Source organism: Mobula birostris, chromosome 3, assembly GCF_030028105.1.
Source record: "Mobula birostris isolate sMobBir1 chromosome 3, sMobBir1.hap1, whole genome shotgun sequence".
Taxonomy (NCBI): domain Eukaryota; kingdom Metazoa; phylum Chordata; class Chondrichthyes; order Myliobatiformes; family Myliobatidae; genus Mobula; species Mobula birostris.
In genome coordinates this window covers 42,664,968-42,682,840 of record NC_092372.1, presented here as the reverse complement: position 1 = coordinate 42,682,840, position 17,873 = coordinate 42,664,968, and the positions used below count along the sequence as shown (strand labels likewise).

The 17,873-nt window shown below is 41.2% G+C and overlaps 1 protein-coding gene across 2 annotated transcripts in view; it reads left to right on the top strand.

The window, feature by feature from the left end:
• Window positions 1-17,873, top strand: part of LOC140194993 (cell division cycle protein 20 homolog) — a 70,928-nt gene that overhangs the window by 20,064 nt on the left and 32,991 nt on the right. The window contains exons 1-4 of one of the 2 annotated variants that reach the window (XM_072252514.1): window positions 50-82; window positions 803-1,355; window positions 5,802-5,935; window positions 7,084-7,165. In XM_072252514.1, the coding sequence (XP_072108615.1) occupies window positions 65-82; window positions 803-1,355; window positions 5,802-5,935; window positions 7,084-7,165 (787 nt within the window). In that variant the 5' untranslated portion in view covers window positions 50-64. Of the gene's footprint in view, window positions 1-49; window positions 83-802; window positions 1,356-5,801; window positions 5,936-7,083; window positions 7,166-17,873 lie in introns of those variants that run through there. The other variant, XM_072252513.1, reaches the window with a different exon arrangement.

Here is a 17,873-nt window from a genome sequence, read left to right as displayed (position 1 = left end):
GGTTAGGGAAAATTCAAGCGAAATATATCGTCAAATACGATAAAATTTATTGCATTTGTTGAAAATGCCAACTTCTATGAAAGTAAAAATTAGTCAATAACTTTCTGTATATATTTAGTCAGTTCTGTTCAAATATTGGATGGGAAAAGGGAGAACAAATCTGGGTGGACAGTTGAGTGTATGTGAGAAGAGAACACAGGAGGGCCTGCAGATTACCTGGAACTGGAAAATTCAGTGTGGATACTATTGAGCTGTATGCAAAATGTAAGATGCTATTCTTCCAGTTTGAATTTGGCCCTTCAGTTCCATTAGAGAAGGCCAAGGATGGCAGGTTGATGTAGTTTTGAGGAGAGCTAAAATTACATGCAACTGGAAGATTGCGATGGCCATTATGGACAGTATGCAGGTGCTCCACTAAGTAGTTATCTAGTCTACCCTTGGTTTTACCAGTGTAGAGGAGGCCCCATCACAAGCATCAAGTGCATTAGAGCAGGAAGAAAGAGGCGCAAGTGAAGCCCCTTCTTAACCGTGAAGGGCTATTTAGGTTCCTGGGTGGTGGTGAGGGGTAGGTGAAGGGACAGGAATTACACTTCCTCCAGTTGTATGGGGCATTTAGGGGTTCTTCACTGCTCTCTCAGTTCCAGAGATTTTAAAGTAACACTTACAGGGGTTTTGCTTATTATATTTAATATGGTATATTACTGCCAGAATGATTCTTGAATCCTCTTGTTGTTGTAGTCTTTCACTTAGGAATGTTCGTATTCACTTTTGACACACAGTTGCTCTTTCTGCTGGTTTACAGGTGGCAGATAGAGGAAAACAGATAACTTCTCAATTCAAAACCAGAACCACTGGCAGTAGAAAGAAATGGGAGCTGCCAAGTCCCATTGCCAGCAGCAGCCCAGTTGTTGCACGGTGGCAACATCTGTGTAGAAGAGAAGGCAGAAGTACAGACACTTTAACTGGAGCTGCATTAGTGACTGTTATAGAAGCAGGAGAGCAAACCTGGACTGAGACACTGTTGGGGGCTGGCCCATCACCGTTAACTAAAGAACTGGGAGGAGCAGAAACACCAAGAAATAAACAGTGGGCTAGAGTGAAAGTGGTAACAATGAAGCAGGCAGAAGAAGAGACATCGTTAGTGGTGGAGGGTGGAACCCGAGCAGGGGCAGAGAATGAAACTTTCGTTGGGAATGTGATCAGGCCAATAACTTGGCCAGGAACAAATAGTGAACCAGCGACAGAGGCTGCAACAGACACAAACACAGGTTCTAGAGGCTTATTCAATGTGGGACTCCCTACATCTAGCAAAGTGGACTCTCAGCCAGTTTGTGCCGGGCACTCTACAACTTCAGGTATGTGTGCTTTCCGCTACTCTAAATAAAATTAACAAAGATTTAAGTTTCAACGACAGATGGATGAAAAGTGCTTGTCATTTCCCTCAAGGACAGCTGTGCACAGAACATTTGTGGACATCTTAGCAGAGATTTTACCTAATCAGAGACCTCTCTTAGCACATGGCTTCAACCAGGGAATTTCTGTCATGTATAAACAGGAAATTACAGTGTGATAATCAAACAAAAATGTACTGCATCATCCTCACTGAGATATGCAGTAACTACATACATTTCATATTTTCTTGTGTCAGAGTTGGAGGTCTTTCAACTCTTCAAACCTACACTTGTTCTCAAAGCATTCCCCTCAGTCCTATTCCTTCGTTTATTTACCTGTAACATATTCCCTCCCACATACCCATCAACTCTACCTAGTATCATTCACCTATACTAGGTGTCATTTATTGTGTGTAGTTAATTACTTGGAACATCCTTGGGACATGGAAGGGAACTGGATAACAAATCCACGCAGTCAGAGGGAGAAAGTTCAAATTCCACTCTAATTTACTAATGGGTTGTAAACTCAGCATATTTAGGTTCAGAGCTATTTCTAATTCATCAGGCCATCAGAATTACTCCATTTTGGAACAATTTAATCTGCAGAGTTTCTCTCTCGCTCACTTTCTCTTTCACATTATCAGTAAGTTTAGAACCAAAATTTTAGTGAAATCCTCATAGACCAAAAGAAAGAAAGTTTAATAGTTCCATTTAATACAGAGAAATGTATGCAATATGCATCCTGAAGTTCTTGTTCTTCGCAGACATCCACAAAAACAGGAGAGTGCCCAAGGAATGAGTGACAGTTAAAATGTTAAGACCTCTGAGTCCCCCTACTCCTCCTCCCATGCACAAGCAGCAGCAAAGCAACAACCCTCCTGCACCCTCACACACTTCCGCAAAAAAGCATCAAAATCCACCCACCAGGCATGCACTAGCAAAGACCCTAATAAAGACTATGATCTGCAGTACAACAATATCTAATCGTTCACCTGACAATTCGACATATTTAGGATTTAGAAGTCTAAGAATTTGCACTAAATTGTGATTTTAGACAATATCACCACTATTTATGAGAATAATGAGTACTTGAAAGCGTTACAGGTTGAATGTCCAAAGAATTGTATTTACCCAAGATGTAAGGAGATCAGGGAAGTGTGGAAAGGATGCAAGAAAATGAGAAATAAGAGAGCTAGGAGACAGAGTAGCAGTGTGAAACTTTAAAAGAGGGCCATTACTGTGCTCATTTTGACGTCCTGAGAGGCAGTAGTTGGAGTAGCAGCAGGAAGCTTAAAAAAGAGCCTTTCTGATTGGCTAATAGAGCTTTTCAGAAAAATATTGTAAGTCACACTGGTCAATAAAGGTAAGGTGGGCTCTAGCAGAGTGGCCATTGAGGGAATGAGCCAGTGTTTGAGTGGTAAGTTAAAAGGCATTGGCAAACAGAGGTGCAGGTAAAGTTCCTTGGATTCAGATGGCAGTTAGGGCAGTGGCATGCTTGTCCGGTGAGATGTGGGAGATCTGGAAGACTTCGAGTGTGTGTGGAGACTTTACAAGTGGAAGTTATATCCAGCTGCAGTTCCTGACTGAGTTCATGAAGGAGCTAGAGTTGGATCTGAATGCACTTGGGGTCATCTGGGATGCTGACGGTTTGGTAGATATGGGTTTTAGTGAGATGGTTTTGGAATTGGTTGACCAGCAGGAAAGAAAAAGGGAGTAGGCTGTTAGTGCAGTATTTCCCTGTTGACCATTCCTCTCAGAAACAATTGTATCATTTTGGATCCAGTTAGGGTGAGGGTGGCTGTTCAGGTGAAGGCAGCCCTAGCCAGATATGTGACACCAGGACGGGCTCTGAGGTTCAGCGGGCAAGGGTGAAGGCAGAAAGGACAACAGTGATAGGGCTCTCAATAGCTAGGGGCCAGCCTGGTGATTGCTGGCTGCAAAGGGTACTGTGGAATATTGTTCTGCCTCCATGTGCTAGGGTCCAGGATTTTGCAGAGTGGCTGCAGAATATTCTCAAAGGGTAGGGTGAACAGGTAGAAGTTGTTGTGTATATTGGCACAAATAACATAGGTCAATAAATGGATTCAGTACTGCAGAGTGAATTTAGGGAGACAGGAAACATATTTTAAAAAGCAGGATTTCAAGGCTGGTGATCTCTGGATTACATCCAGTGCCATGTGCTAGTGAGGGTAAGAACAGAAGAAAATGGCAAATGAATGCATGGCTGAAAAATTGGTATAGGGGGCTTTTTGAACTATTGAGACCTCTTCTAAGGTAGAGGTGACTTATATGTTACCTCCTTCATTCCCAGGATCATTTTCATAAACCTCCTCTGGACCCTCTCCATGTAGATTACATGGACCCTTGAACATACAGGTGGAGCATAAGGTGAATAAAGGACACTTGTGACAAGTGTAGAGTAATCAGCATCCCAGAGAGAATGGAGGCGTATTGAATGCGTAGTGAATTAGAAAGGCAAAGAGGGTGGATAAAATCAAGGGAAATCCTGATATTTTATATGAAAACACAAAGGGAAGATGGAAAATAAAGGAACAAGTGAGGATCTATTAGAGATCAAAAAATATAGTTCTAAATCAACACTGAGCACTAGAATAGGGAGAAGATATGCATATCGATGTTACCAGGGAGAATAAGAAAGTTTGGATATTATGATCAGATAGGGAGCCAGTGTTAAGGGGCTTGGCTTCTTTAAAAAATGGATATATTCCCAGACTCTTAGAAGTAAGAGACGGAATAGGACAGAGCTGGGTCATTATTTTCTAAAGATCTTTTGCTGTAAGTGTTGTGCTGTAAGGTGGAGGAGGTTTAAGAATGGAAAAAAATGAATAGGCCAATCATAGCTTAGTCTGCTTAACCTTGGTACCAGATAAATTCTTGGAAAAATCTCTATACTCCATATACATCATAGACATATATCTATATACATCAAGGTTAATCATGGGCAGGGAGCATGGAATTCCTAAGGAAAGGTTGAATCTGAATCATTTGATTGAATTGTTAGAAGGGATGTCTGATTTAAGGCAGTGAATTATGAAGGCTCTTAGAGAGATACAGCATGGAAAGAGGCTCTTTGCCCCACTGAGTTCATGCCAACTATCAAACACTCATGTTATTTTATCCATTTATCTATTTTATCCCCTCCATATTTCCATCAATTTCCACCTGATCTGGTCCAGGCTAGATGTTTAAAGAAAGTTTTTGACAAAGTTCCATATGCTGACAATATGATGTCATCTGCCATCCGCTTAACAGACTTCAGCAGCAAAGATCGGTTAGTTTCTATTTCCAGCCCTCAGTAGACTGATATAGCAACTGTAGTAATGATAATTAATAGACTCATTCCACTTACTATGTTGCTAACTGTTTTAAAATTACAGTTTAAACTAATAGATAAAGTAAGCTATAACTTTGCTTAAAGTTGCCTTACAATTAAAGAAATTGTACATGTAGGCAAGCATATGCTGTTTGAAAGCTTGCTTTGACATTCATTATTATGCCATATAATTTTAAAGACAAGTGATATGCACAATTGCATTTGCTTGCCAGCTAACTTAAATGTTCCAGTATTTCTGGTCTGTAATATTTTTTTAAAACATTTAATCAAAAACATTCAATAAAGTTTATGAGGCACATTTTTGGTGTACGTTTGTATGACAGGTAGTTAGACTCAGCATCATGCTCTTTTATTCTTAAGTAATTTTCTTTAACTCATTATTAACCTGCATTTTACAGTGAACACATATATCCCTAAATCAAGCTATTAACCCATGTTCACTAGGAGTAATTAAGAGATTAGCTTTATTTGTTTCATGTGTGTTGAAACATTGAAAGATTTAGTGAAATACATCATTTATGACAAATCATATCTGTGAGGATTGTGCTGAGTAAGTGTCACCACTCTTCTTCTGCCAACATAGCATGCCCACAACTCACTAACCCTAACCATATGTGTTTGGAAATGTGGGAGGGAACTGGAGCACTCAGGGGAAATCCATGTGGTCACAGGTAGAACGTACAACCTTCTTATAGTGGTGGGAATCGAACCCCAATCAGTGATTGGTGGCACTGTAATGTGGTGCACTAACCACTGCGCTGCTGTGTCATCCCATTTAGAACTCAGGTAGCATCCTACAGATGGACTTCCACCCCTTTTAATTGAGATCCCAGAGATAATTGTGCGATTCATTGTTCTGTTTTGGCTTTGTGAAACTTAATTTTCAGGTAATTTTTATGTTTAAAAAAAATGACACATGGAACATTAGAAGTCATTTTAAAATTAGTTAATGCAATTAATTCAGTCACCAGATATCAATTCCTGCTTTATTTATGTGTAAATGATCAAAACTATGCTTGTTAATATTTTGCTTTTTTTAAAAATCTAAATAACAGAGAATGCAAATCGGAAGAGAGTATCTGGAAAAGCTTTCAGTGATTACTGCTTCCCTAATCATAAGCTATCACATCGAAACACTACCTACCACTTTTTAAACCATCTTAAAGAAAGATATTTTATAACAAAACAGGTAGGCAAAATGGCTGTTTCAGAAAGTAGTATTGCTTAGTGTGATATATTAATGTGATATATTTTAGCAAATGCCTATATTCTGCTTTTATTGCAGACATCCCACCTCTCCCAGAAGTTCCGGGAGTCTCCCGCATATTAATCACAAAATAATCTGCAGATGCTGGGGTCAAAGCAACACTCACAACACGCTGGAGGAACTCAGCAGGTCGGGCAGCATCCATGGAAAAGATCGGTCGACGTTTCGGGCCGGAATCCTTCGTCAGGTGTCCACCGATCTTTTCCACGGATGCTGCCTGACCTGCTGAGTTCCTCCAGCATGTTGTGAGTGTTCCCGCATATTAATAGTGCCTCCCTGATGCCCGCAAATTATATACAATATCATGGAAATCAATTTTTTGAGAGCCAGCGAGAGAAAGAAAGCAAGAGGGAGTGCGAGAGCGATCACGAAAGAGAGCGCGCACGAGAGAAAGCAAACGAGAGCGCTTGAGAGCGTGCGAGCGATCACGAGAGAGAGAGAGAGAGCGCGTAAGCGAGAGCACGCCATGGCAGTGTTCCAAAAAAAATATAAAACATACGTCACCCCAGACTACACTAAAGTGTACCCCTGCCTAATAGGGGTCAAAATAATGACAGTGTTGCTCACTGCACTGTTTGCAACAGTGACTTTTCTATTGCCCATGGTGCGTTAAGACTGTAAAAGACATGTTGAGGTGAGTTTAACAGGTGTCATTCGTTCATTAGCAAAGCTAACGTTATTTAAACTAGCTGGCCAGCTGCTAAAGAGCTACTCTATTGCAGACATCCCACCTCTTCTGGAAGTCTCCCACAAATTGATGGTGCTACCCCCGAAATGAGTTTTTGCGGGGTGGGATGTCTGTTACTATACAACGTGTTTTGCTTTTGGACTACATTTAACAATATAACATTGGAACACAAACAGGACTTAGAGTTCGATGCTGAAATCGGTGCATTTAATTCAGTACAGAATAAAACTTTAAGTAGATTTTGAAATAGGGGAAATCTTTAATGCTGGCATGATGTTTCTATTGCCTTGGTCTACAGCTTTCATGGCTATCATGGATGCACTAGAGCTTTTTATTGCTAAATCTGATATTTGCTGTCATTGTTCAACATATTTTTAAATAGAAATCCCAGAGAGTGATACCTTCCACCCCGAACAAAACCAGAATTGTGACGATCAATGGAAAATGCAGTCAGACTTATGAAGGTAAAGTGATTACTTTGACTTTCACAGTGCTAATTTTGTACTGTAGCATATTGTTCAGGTGGGAACATCAGTCCACAGGCATTTCGTGCAACTTATTGGTGTGGCAGAAAATAATATTAGACAATTATTATATGTAAAGTGTATCACCATGACTGTGCAGCTAGCAGATTATTAATTTTTTCTTTAATCTTTTTGTGTTTTGTTTCTTAATGCAGGATACAAATGTTTCAGATGTGAAAGCGAGGGATGTAAAAGAGGAAGGGGAGTTGCATTGTTGATTAGGGAATGTGTCACAGCTGTTCTTTGGGAGGACATCTTTGAGTACTCACCCAGTGAGGCCACTTAGAACTCTGGAATAAGGAAAGTACAAACAATATGACAGGGTTAAAATATAGGCCTCCCAATAGTCAGTGCAAGCAAGGCACATCATGGAAAGATGTCAAAGCAGCAGGGTTGTTGTTGTAGGTGATTTTAACTTCCCCTATATTGACTGGAAATCCTTTAGTGCCAGGGGCTTCGATGGTGCAGAATTTATTTGGTGCATCTAGGAGATTAACATGAAACAATATTGAGCTACTCCACAAGGACACATAAAAGACTGTAGATACTGGAAATATGGAGAAACACATTCACAATGCTGGAAGAGCCCAGTGGGCAGGCAGTATCTGTGGAAGGAAGTGAACAGTCAATGTTCCTGGCTGAGTTGTTTAAAAAAGGCTCTAAAAGTAATCCGGGAAATTATAGGCCGGTAAGTTTGATGTTGGTGGTAGGTAAATTATTGGAAGGAGTACTGAGAGATAGAATCTACAAGTATTTGGATAGACAGGGACTTATTAGTGAGAGTCAACATGGCTTTGTGCGTGGTAGGTCATGTTTAACCAATCTATTAGAGTTTTTCGAGGAGGTTACCAGGAAAGTGGATGAAGGGAAAGCAGTGGATGTTGTCTACATGGACTTCAGTAAAGCCTTTGATAAGGTCCCGCATGGGAGGTTAGTTAGGAAGATTCAGTTGCTAGGTATACATGGAAAGGTAGTAAATTAGATTAGACATTGGCTCAATAGAAGAAGCCAGAGAGTGGTAGTGGAGGACTGCTTCTCTGAGTAGAGGACTGTGACTAGTGGTGTGCCACAGGGATCAGTGCTGGGTCCATTGTTATTTGTCATCTATATCGATGACCTGAATGGTAATGTGGTAAGTTGGATCAGCAAATTTGCTGATGATACAAAGATTGGAGGTGTAGTGGACAGTGAGGAAGGTTTTCAAAGCTTACAGAGGGATTGGACCAGCTGGAAAAATGGGCTGAAAAATGGCAGATGGAGTTTAATACAGACAAGTGTGAGGTATTGCACTTTGGATGGACAAACCAAGGTAGAACATACAAGGTAAATGGTAGGGCACTGAGGAGTGCAGTAGAATAGAGAGATCTGGGAATACAGATACAAAATTCCCTAAAAGTGGCGTCACAGGTAGATAGGGTCATAAAGGCATTGGCCTTTGTAAATCAAAGTATTGAATATAAGAGTTGGAATGTTATGGTGAGGTTGTATGAGGCATTGGTGAGGCTGAATTTGGAGTATTGTGTGCAGTTTTGGTCACCAAATTACAGGAAGGATATTAATAAGCTTGAAAGAGTGCAGAGAAGATTTACAAGGATGTGGCTGAGACTTGAGAAAGTTACAGAGAAAGGTTGAATAGGTTAGGACTTTATTCCCTGGAGCGTAGAAGAATGAGGGGAGATTTGATAGAGGTATATAAAATTATGATGGGTATAGATAGAGTGAATGCAAGCAGGCTTTTTCCACTGAGGCTAGGGGAGGAAAAATACCAGAGGACATGGGTTAAGGGTGAAGGGGGAAAAGTTTAAAGGGAATATTAAGGGGAGCTTCTTCACACAGAGAGTAGTGGGAGTGTGGAATGAGCTGCCAGGTGAAGTGGTAAATGCGGGTTCACTTTTAACACTTAACAAAAACTTGGACAGGTACATGGATGAGAGGTGTATGGAGGAATATGGTCTGTGTGCAGGTCAGTGGGACTAGGCAGAAAAATGGTTCGGCACAGCCAAGAAGGGCCAAAAGGCCTGTTTCTGTGCTGTAATGTTCTATGGTTCTATCAGAAATCGAAAGGAAGAGGGAAGAGTGAACGGAGGGGCACTGGGTGATGGGCAAGAAATGTTGACAGATTCCATGGAGGGGCGGCTGGTTTGTGTGATGTGCTGAACTGTGCCCACATCTCTCTGCAGCTTCTTGCAGTCATGGGCGGAGCGTTTGCCATATCAAGCTACAATTCATTCAAATAAGGTGCTTTCTGTGGTGCATCAATAAAAATTAGTGAATGTTGAAGGAGACATCCATCATCCATTGTGGAAAAGTTGCCTCTCAATTCCTTCTAACCTTGAATCTATGCTTTTTTGTTTCCTTTTCCCTAGAAAAAGATAGTGTGTATTTATCTTATCTATGCCCCACATGGCTTAATACACCTCTAGTCTACCACATTCCAAGAAATGATTTCTTAACCAACCCAACCTCTATCTCAAGCCCTTGAGTCCTGGCAACATTTTCCTAAATCTTGCCTTTGACCTCCCAAGATGCAACACATCACACTTTCTGCATTAAACTGCATCTGCTACTTCTCAGCCCAAATTTCAAACTGGGGTCTACATTTAGTGGACAATAGACCCATCCAGTTCCCCTCCATTACTACTCTATTCACTCTGGCAGAACTGGTCCTCAACCTCAATAATTTCTCTTTCAGCTCCTCCTACTTCCTCCAAACCAAAGGCATAACCGTGGGCACTTTCATGGGTTCCAGCTATGCCTGTCTTTTTGTCAGCTACATGGAACAGTCTGTGTTCCAAGCCTATACCAGCATTGCTCCACAACTCTTCCTACGCTACATTGATGACTGTATTGGTGCTGCTTCCTGCACCCATACTGAGCTCATCAACTTCATCAACTTTGCCTCCAGCTTCCACCCTGCCCTCAAATTTACTTGGTCCACTTCTGACATCTCTCTCCCCTTTCTCGTTCTTTCTGCCTGCATCTCTGGGGACAGTCTATCTATTGACATCTATTATAAACCCACTGACTCTCACAGCTATCTGGTCTATACCTCTTCCCACCCTGTCACTTGTAAAAGTGCCACCACTCTCTCTAAGTTCCACTGTCTCCACTGCATCTGCTCTCAGGATGAGGCTTTTCATTCCAAACTTCTGAGATGTTTTCCTTCTTCAAAGACCTGATGTAGATTGGGAGACTGCTTTGCTGAGTACCTTTGAACTGTCCATTACAAAAGGAGAGATCTCCTGGTGGCCACCCATGGTGACTTCCCATTCCAATATATTAGTTCATGGCCCCCTCTACTACTTTGATGAGGCCATGCTCAGGTTGGAGGAGCAACACCTTGTATTCCATCTGGGTAGCCTCCAACCTGATAGCATGAATATCAATTTTGCCATCTTCCGGTAATTGCCCACCTCTTCCTCTCCTTCACCATTCCCCATTCCTGTTTCCCTTTCTCATCTTATCTCCTTAATTGCCCATCACCTCCCTCTGGTGCTCCTCCCTCTTCCCTTTCTTACATGGTCTTTTGTCATCTCCTATCAGATTCCCCCTTCTCCCAGCTGTTTATAACTTTTACCAATCGACCCCAGCACTTTACTTCCCCTCTCTCCCCTCCCATTTTACCTAACACTTACCACCTTGTACTTCTTCCTCCTGTCCCCCCACCTTCTTACTCTGACTTCTCCTTTTTCTTTCCAGTCCTGATGAAGGGTCTTAGCCTGAGACGTCGACTGTTTACTCTTTTCCATAGATGATGTCTGGCCTGCTGAGTTCCTCTAGCATTTTGTGTGTGTTGCTTTGGATTTCCAGCATTTGCAGATTTTCTCGTGTTTGTAATACATCTAGTGGTACTTTTTGACCATTCCCCACTATCCACAGCATCATTTTGGTGTTGTCTGAAAGCTTGCTAATCACACCACCTACATTTTCATTGAGAGCATTTATATACTGTACTGGAAGTCCCGGCCTTATGTATGGGTCTCAGGAGTCACTTAAAAGAGATATGATGTACTGAAGGATCTTAGGCTGGTGAAGAAGTTATTTTGCAGCTGTATAATTTTTTATTTAGCCCACATATGGAGTATTGTGGGCATTTCTGGGTTCTACACTATAGGAGGAATGTGAAGGCATTTGAGAGGGTGCAGAAGAGGTTCAGCAGGATGTTGCTTGGATTAGAATGCACTAGGCATAAGGAGAGGTTGGACAGACTTTGATTGTTTTCGAGAGTTTCGGAGGTCAAATGAAACCTGATAGTGTATAAAATTATGAGAGGCATAGATAGGGTATATAGTAGGATCTTTTACCAGGGGTGGAAATGTGAAGGACTGGAAGGCATAGATTTAATGTGAGTGGGGCAAAGTTCAAAGAAGATGTGCTATGCATGTTCTTTACATAAGTGCCTAGAATGCACTGATGGGGAGGTGGTAGTAGCAGTTAACTAAACAATATTTAAGAGGCAGCTTGACAGATAAATGAACAGACAGTGAATAGAGGGATATAAACCATATTGAGGCACATGGAATGGAGTCAGTTTCGGTGTAGACATGGCAGTCTGAAGGGCCTATTCCTGTTCTGTACTGTTCTATATTCTTTTGGCAGAAATGATAGAGGATGATCTGTGCAATAAGGAAAACGGTGGTCTGGAAGATGAGAACATGAGAGCATTATCCTCATTTTTGCTGGGAGGAAAGTAAGTGTGAGAAGAAGGGTGAGATATGAAGGAGGCCTGTTCAGCTGTGCTAAAGGGGAAGTCACAGTGAAGGAAAAACAAGTTCACCTCTGAAGGATTGATATGGAAGGTCTCAACATCTGAAGAGAGATGGAGAAGCTGCCAGAGTGAAATGGAGTCCTTTCAGGAAGCAGGCTAGGAGGAGTAGTAGTTGAGGTGTATGTCTCATATCTTCCTTTGTTCTCAGCCTACAAAATTATTCACGAGGAGGCAAGCAAGCAAACAGTTGAACCAAGCTGATGCATGGAGGTGTAATCAAAATTACATTAGATTGGGGTGAATGCTTTTTAAAATCCCTTTCCCAGTTGAGCTTACAAATTTGCAATGAGGGCCATCCTGTACTCTGGAATCTGAGTTATTCAAGTAACAGGGGCAATCAGCTTCAATGGTAGCAGGAGTTCTGTTGAAACATCTGCTGCATAAAAAGTGTGTATGGAAAGAAGAGCAATAATAATACTAAATTCCATTTGAAATATTTCAGTGTTCAACTGCCATTCACGTATTTAATATATAATTGTAAGTCATCAAGGCATTTGACACAGAAGGAGGACATTGGGCTATCAAGTATATGCTGTTTGGAAAAGAAAAGAAAATCCTAGCCTAAACGTACTTCACAGACCTTAGTCTGTTGCTTTGTTGTTATGGCACATCAAGTATTAGGCCATCTTGCCCATAAAGTCTGCTCCCTCATTCAATCATGGCTGATCTTTTTTCCCCCTCCTCAGCCCCACTCCCCAGCCTTCTTCCTGGACACCTTTGATGCCGTGTCCAGTCACATCTACAGTGATGAAATGCTTTGAGAGGTCGGTCATGACTATACTGAACTGTCTCAGCAAGGGCCTAGACCCATTGCAATTTGCCTATTGTCACAATAGGTCAACGGCAGATGCAATCTCAATGGCACTTCACATGGCTTTAGACCACCTGGACAACACAAACACCTATGTCAGGATGCCGTTCATTGACTATAGCTCTGCATTTAATACCCACAATCCTGATTGAGAAGTTGTAGAACCTGGGCCTCTGTACCTCCCTCTGCAATTGGATCCCCGACTTCCTAACTGGAAGACCACAATCTGTGCGGATTGGTGATAACATCTCCTCCTCGCTGACAATCAACACTGGTGCACCTCAGGGGTGTGTGCTTAGCCCACTGCTCTACTCTCCCTATACCCATGACTGTGTGGCTAGGCATAGCTCAAATACCACCTATAAATCTGCTGATGATACAACCATTATTGGTAGAATCTCAGATGGTGACGAGAGGGCGTACAGGAGCGAGATATATCAACTAGTGAAGTGGTGTCGCCGCAACAACCTGGCACTGAATGTCAGTAAGACAAAAGAACTGATTGTGGACTTCAGGAATGGTAAGACAAAGGAACACATACAAATCAGAAGTGGACAGAGTGAGCAGTTTCAAGTTCCTGGGTGTCAAGATCTCTGAGGATCTAACTTGGTTCCAACATATCAATGCAGTTGTAAAGAAGGCAAGACAGCTGCTATACTTCATTAGGTGCTTGAAGAGATTTGGTATGTCAACAAATACACTCAAAAACTTCTATAGATGTACCGTGCAGAGCATTCTGACAGGCTACATCACTGTCTGGTATGGGGGGAGGGGGGTGCTACTACACAGGACCGAAAGAAGCTGCAGAGGGTCGTAAGTTTAGTCGGCTCCATCTTGGGTACGAGCCTGCAAAGTACCCAGGACATCTTCAAGGAGCGGTATCTCAGAAAGGCAGCGTCCATTATTAAGGACCTCCAGCACCCAGGGCATTCCCTTTTCTCACTGTTACCAGAAGCCAGAAGGCACACACTCAGCAGTTCAGGAACAGCTTCTTCCCCTCTGCCATCCGATTCATAAATGGACATTGAACCCATGAACACTACCTCACTTTTAAAATATTTATTATTTGTTTTATGCACAATTTTTAATCTATTCAATATACATATATTGTAATTTACTTATTTATTATTATTTTCTTCTATATTATGTATTGCATTGAACTGCTGCTGCTAAGTTAACAAATTTCAAGACACATGCTGGTGATAAGTAAATCTGATTCTGATTCTGAACCCATCAAGCTCTGCCTTAATACACCCAACAACCTGGCCTCCACAGCTGCCTGTGGTAATAAATTCCACAAATTCACCACCCTCTGGTGAAACAAATTTCTCCACATCTCTGTTTTAAACGGATGCCCCTCTATTCTGAAACTGTGCCCTCTTGTCCTAGACTTCCCCCACCATGGGAAACATCTTTTCCACATCTATTCCGTCTGGGCCTTTCAACATTCGAAAGGTTTCAATGAGATCCCCCCTCATCCTTCTAAGTTCCAGCGAGTACACAGAGCTATCAAACATTCCTTGTATGATAACCCTTTCATTCCTGGAATTATCTTTGTGAACCCCCTCTGAACCCTCTCCAATGACAGCACATATTTTCTTAGATGAGGAGCCCAAAACTGTTCACAATACTCAAGGTGAAGTCTCACCAGTGTCTTAATAAGCCTCTGCATCACATCCCTGCTCTTATATTCTAGACTTCTTGAAATGAATGCTAATTTGCCTTCCTCACCACTGACTCTATCTGCTAGATAACCTTTAGAGTGTTCTGAACAAGGACTCCCAAGTCTCTTTGCATCTCAGATTTTTGGATTTTCTGCCTGTTCAGAAAATAGTCTGCACATTTATTTCTACTACCAAAGTGCATGATCATGCATTTTCCAACACTGTATTTCATTTGCCACTCTCTTGCCCATTCTCCTGATCTGTCTAAGTCTTGCTGCAACCTTCCTGTTTCCTCAACACTACCTGCCCCTCCACCAATCATCGTATCATCTGCAAACTTGGCAACAAAGCCATATGTTCCATCATCTAAATCATTGCTCTATAGCATAAAAAGAAGTGGTCCCAACACCAACCCCTGCAGAACACCACTAGTCACTGACAGCCAACCAGAAAAGGATCCTTTTATTCCCACTTACTGCCTCCTCCCAGTCAGCCAATGCTCTATCCATGTTAGTAACTTTCCTGTAATATCATGGGCTTATAACTTGGTAAGCAGCCTCATGTGTGGCACCTTGTCAAAGGTCTTTTGAAAGTCCAAATATACAGCATCCACTGGATCCCCTTTATCTATCATACATGTAATCTCCTCTAAGAATTCCAACAAATTCTTTTTTTTAATTTTCATTTTAAAATCTTTTTATTATTATTGAAAATCGACAACAAAAAACATTAAAATAATCAAGTCAATATACCAATATGTATAATACAAGTCAAACTATTAATCAAGCTAAACAGTATATCAATAATAATAATTAAACAACAATAAAATGTTAAAGCTTTTTTTTGGAAAAAAGAAAGAAGGAAAAAAGAACCCCTACTAACTAAAACAAAAAAAACCCTAGCTACCAAAAAAAAAGAGGAAAAAAAACCATTTGGAGTACAAACCCGGAACTATACGCCATACAAGCTTCTATAAAAAAAGGACACCAATCCACCAACCAAATCCATTTACCCAAGAATCAGAAGAGGACCATCTTAATTAACTCAAATCAAATGATAGTAGCAGGCAAAAGATCCCCACCTTTTCTCAAAGTCAAATTGAGGATCAAAAGTTCGACTTCTGATTTTTTTCCAAACTAAGACATAGCATCACCTGAGGGAACGATTGTATCAAAGTGGGAGCAGAAGCATCTTTCCATTTTAATAAAATAGCCCTTCTAGCCAATAATGTAACAAATGCAATTACATGTTGGTCTGATATAGAAATATCATGAATATATTGAGGAACTATACCAAACAAAACTGTCAATTTATTAGGTTGTAAATTAATTTTTAAAGCTTTAGAAATTGTAGAAAAAATAGATTTCCAAAACTGTTTCAATACAGAACACGACCAAAACATTTGTGTCAATGTAGCTATCTCAGTTTTACATCTATCACACTGACTATTAATATTAGGAAATATTTTAGACAGTCTCTCCTTTGTCAAATAATAATGATGTACAATTTTAAATTGAATTAAAGAATGACCCAACAAATTCATCAGGCAAGATTTTCCGTTAAGGATACTATGCTGACTTTGTCCTATCTTGTCCTGTGTTTCCAAGTACTCCATAACCTCATCCTTAACAATTGACTCTAATATCTTCCCAACCACTGAGGTCAGGCTAACTGGTCTATAATTTCCTTTCTGATGCCTTCTTCCTTTCTTAAAGAGTGGAGTGACATTTGCAATTTTCCAGTCCTCTGAAATGACTCCAGAATCCAATGATTTTTGAAAGATCATTACTAATGCCTCCACAAACTCTGTCTCTACCTCTTTCCGAACCCTAGGGTGCAGTTCATGTGGTCTGGGTGATTTATGTACCCTTAGGTCTTTCAGCTTTTTGAGCACCTTTTCCCTTGAAGTAATAGCTGCACTCACTTCTCTTCCCTCGCACCCATCAACACCTGGCACACTGCTAGTGTCTTCCACAGTGAAGACTGATGCAGGCAACATCTGAATAAAGAAATGGACAGTTGACCTTTTGGGATAAGACTCGTCATCTGGACTGAAGCAGAGGGGAGATGGCCAGGGTAAAGAATTGAGGAGAAGAGGTGAAGTTAAAGCTACCAAGCAATGGGTGGATCCAGGTGAGGTGGGGTGTTTAGCAGATTGAGGAGTGAAGGGTGGACACACCAACAGAGACTGGGAAGTGATAGATAGAGGCACCAAAGGGCTTAGTTTAATATAATTTGATAGGTGGAGCATGGAACCAGATAAGAGAAGTGGTTTTGGCAGATGTCAACAGTGGTGGGAGGGGATTAGGTGTTGGGTGATGGGCAGATGGAGTACAGTTGAATTTAGAAGTTTACATACACCTTAGCCAAATACATTTAAACTCAGTTTTTCACAATTCCCGACATTTAATCCTAGAAAACATTCCCTGTTTTAGCAGTTAGGATCACTGCTTTATTTTAAGAATGTGAAATGTCAGAATAATAGTAGAGAGAATTATTTATTTCAGCTTTTATTTCTTACATCACTTTCCCAGTGGGTCAGAAGTTTACATACACTTTGTTAGTATTTGGTAGCATTGCCTTTAAATTGTTTAACTTGGGTCAAATGTTTTGGGTAGCCTTCCACAAGCTTCTCACAGTAAGTTGCTGGAATTTTGTTCTATTCCTCCAGACAGAACTGGTGTAACTAAGTTAGGCTTATAGGCCTCCTTGCTAGCACATGCTTTTTCAGTTCTGCCCAGAAATTTTCTATTGGATTGAGGTCAGGGCTTTGTGATGGCCACTCTAAAACTCTAAAACCTTGACTTTGTTGTCCTTAAGCAATCTTGCCACAACTTTGGAGGCATGCTTAGAGTCATTGTTCATTTGGATGACCTATCTGCAACTGAGCTTTAACTTCCTGGCTGATGTCTTGAGATGTTGCTTCAATATATCCACATAAGTTTCCTTCCTCATGATGCCATCTATTTTGTGAAGTGCACCAGTCCCTCCTGCAGCAAAGCACCCCCACAACATGATGCTGCCACCCCCATGCTTCACAGTTGGGATGGTGTTCTTCAGCTTACAAGCCTCACCCTTTTCCCTCCAAACAGAACAATGGTCATTATGGCCAAACAGTTCAATTTTTGTTTCATCAGACCAGAGGACATTTCTCCAAAAAGTAAGATCTTTGTTCCCAATGTGCACTTTTAAACTGTAGTCTGGCTTTTTTATGGCGGTTTTGGAGCAGTGGCTTCTTCCTTGCTGAGCAGCCTTTCAGGTTATGTCGATATAGGACTTGTTTTACTGTGGATACGGATACTTGTCTACCTGCTTCCTCCAGCATCTTCACAAGGTCCTTTGCTGTTGTTCTGGGATTGATTTGCACTTTTCGTGCCAAAGTATGTTCATCTCTAGGAGACAGAA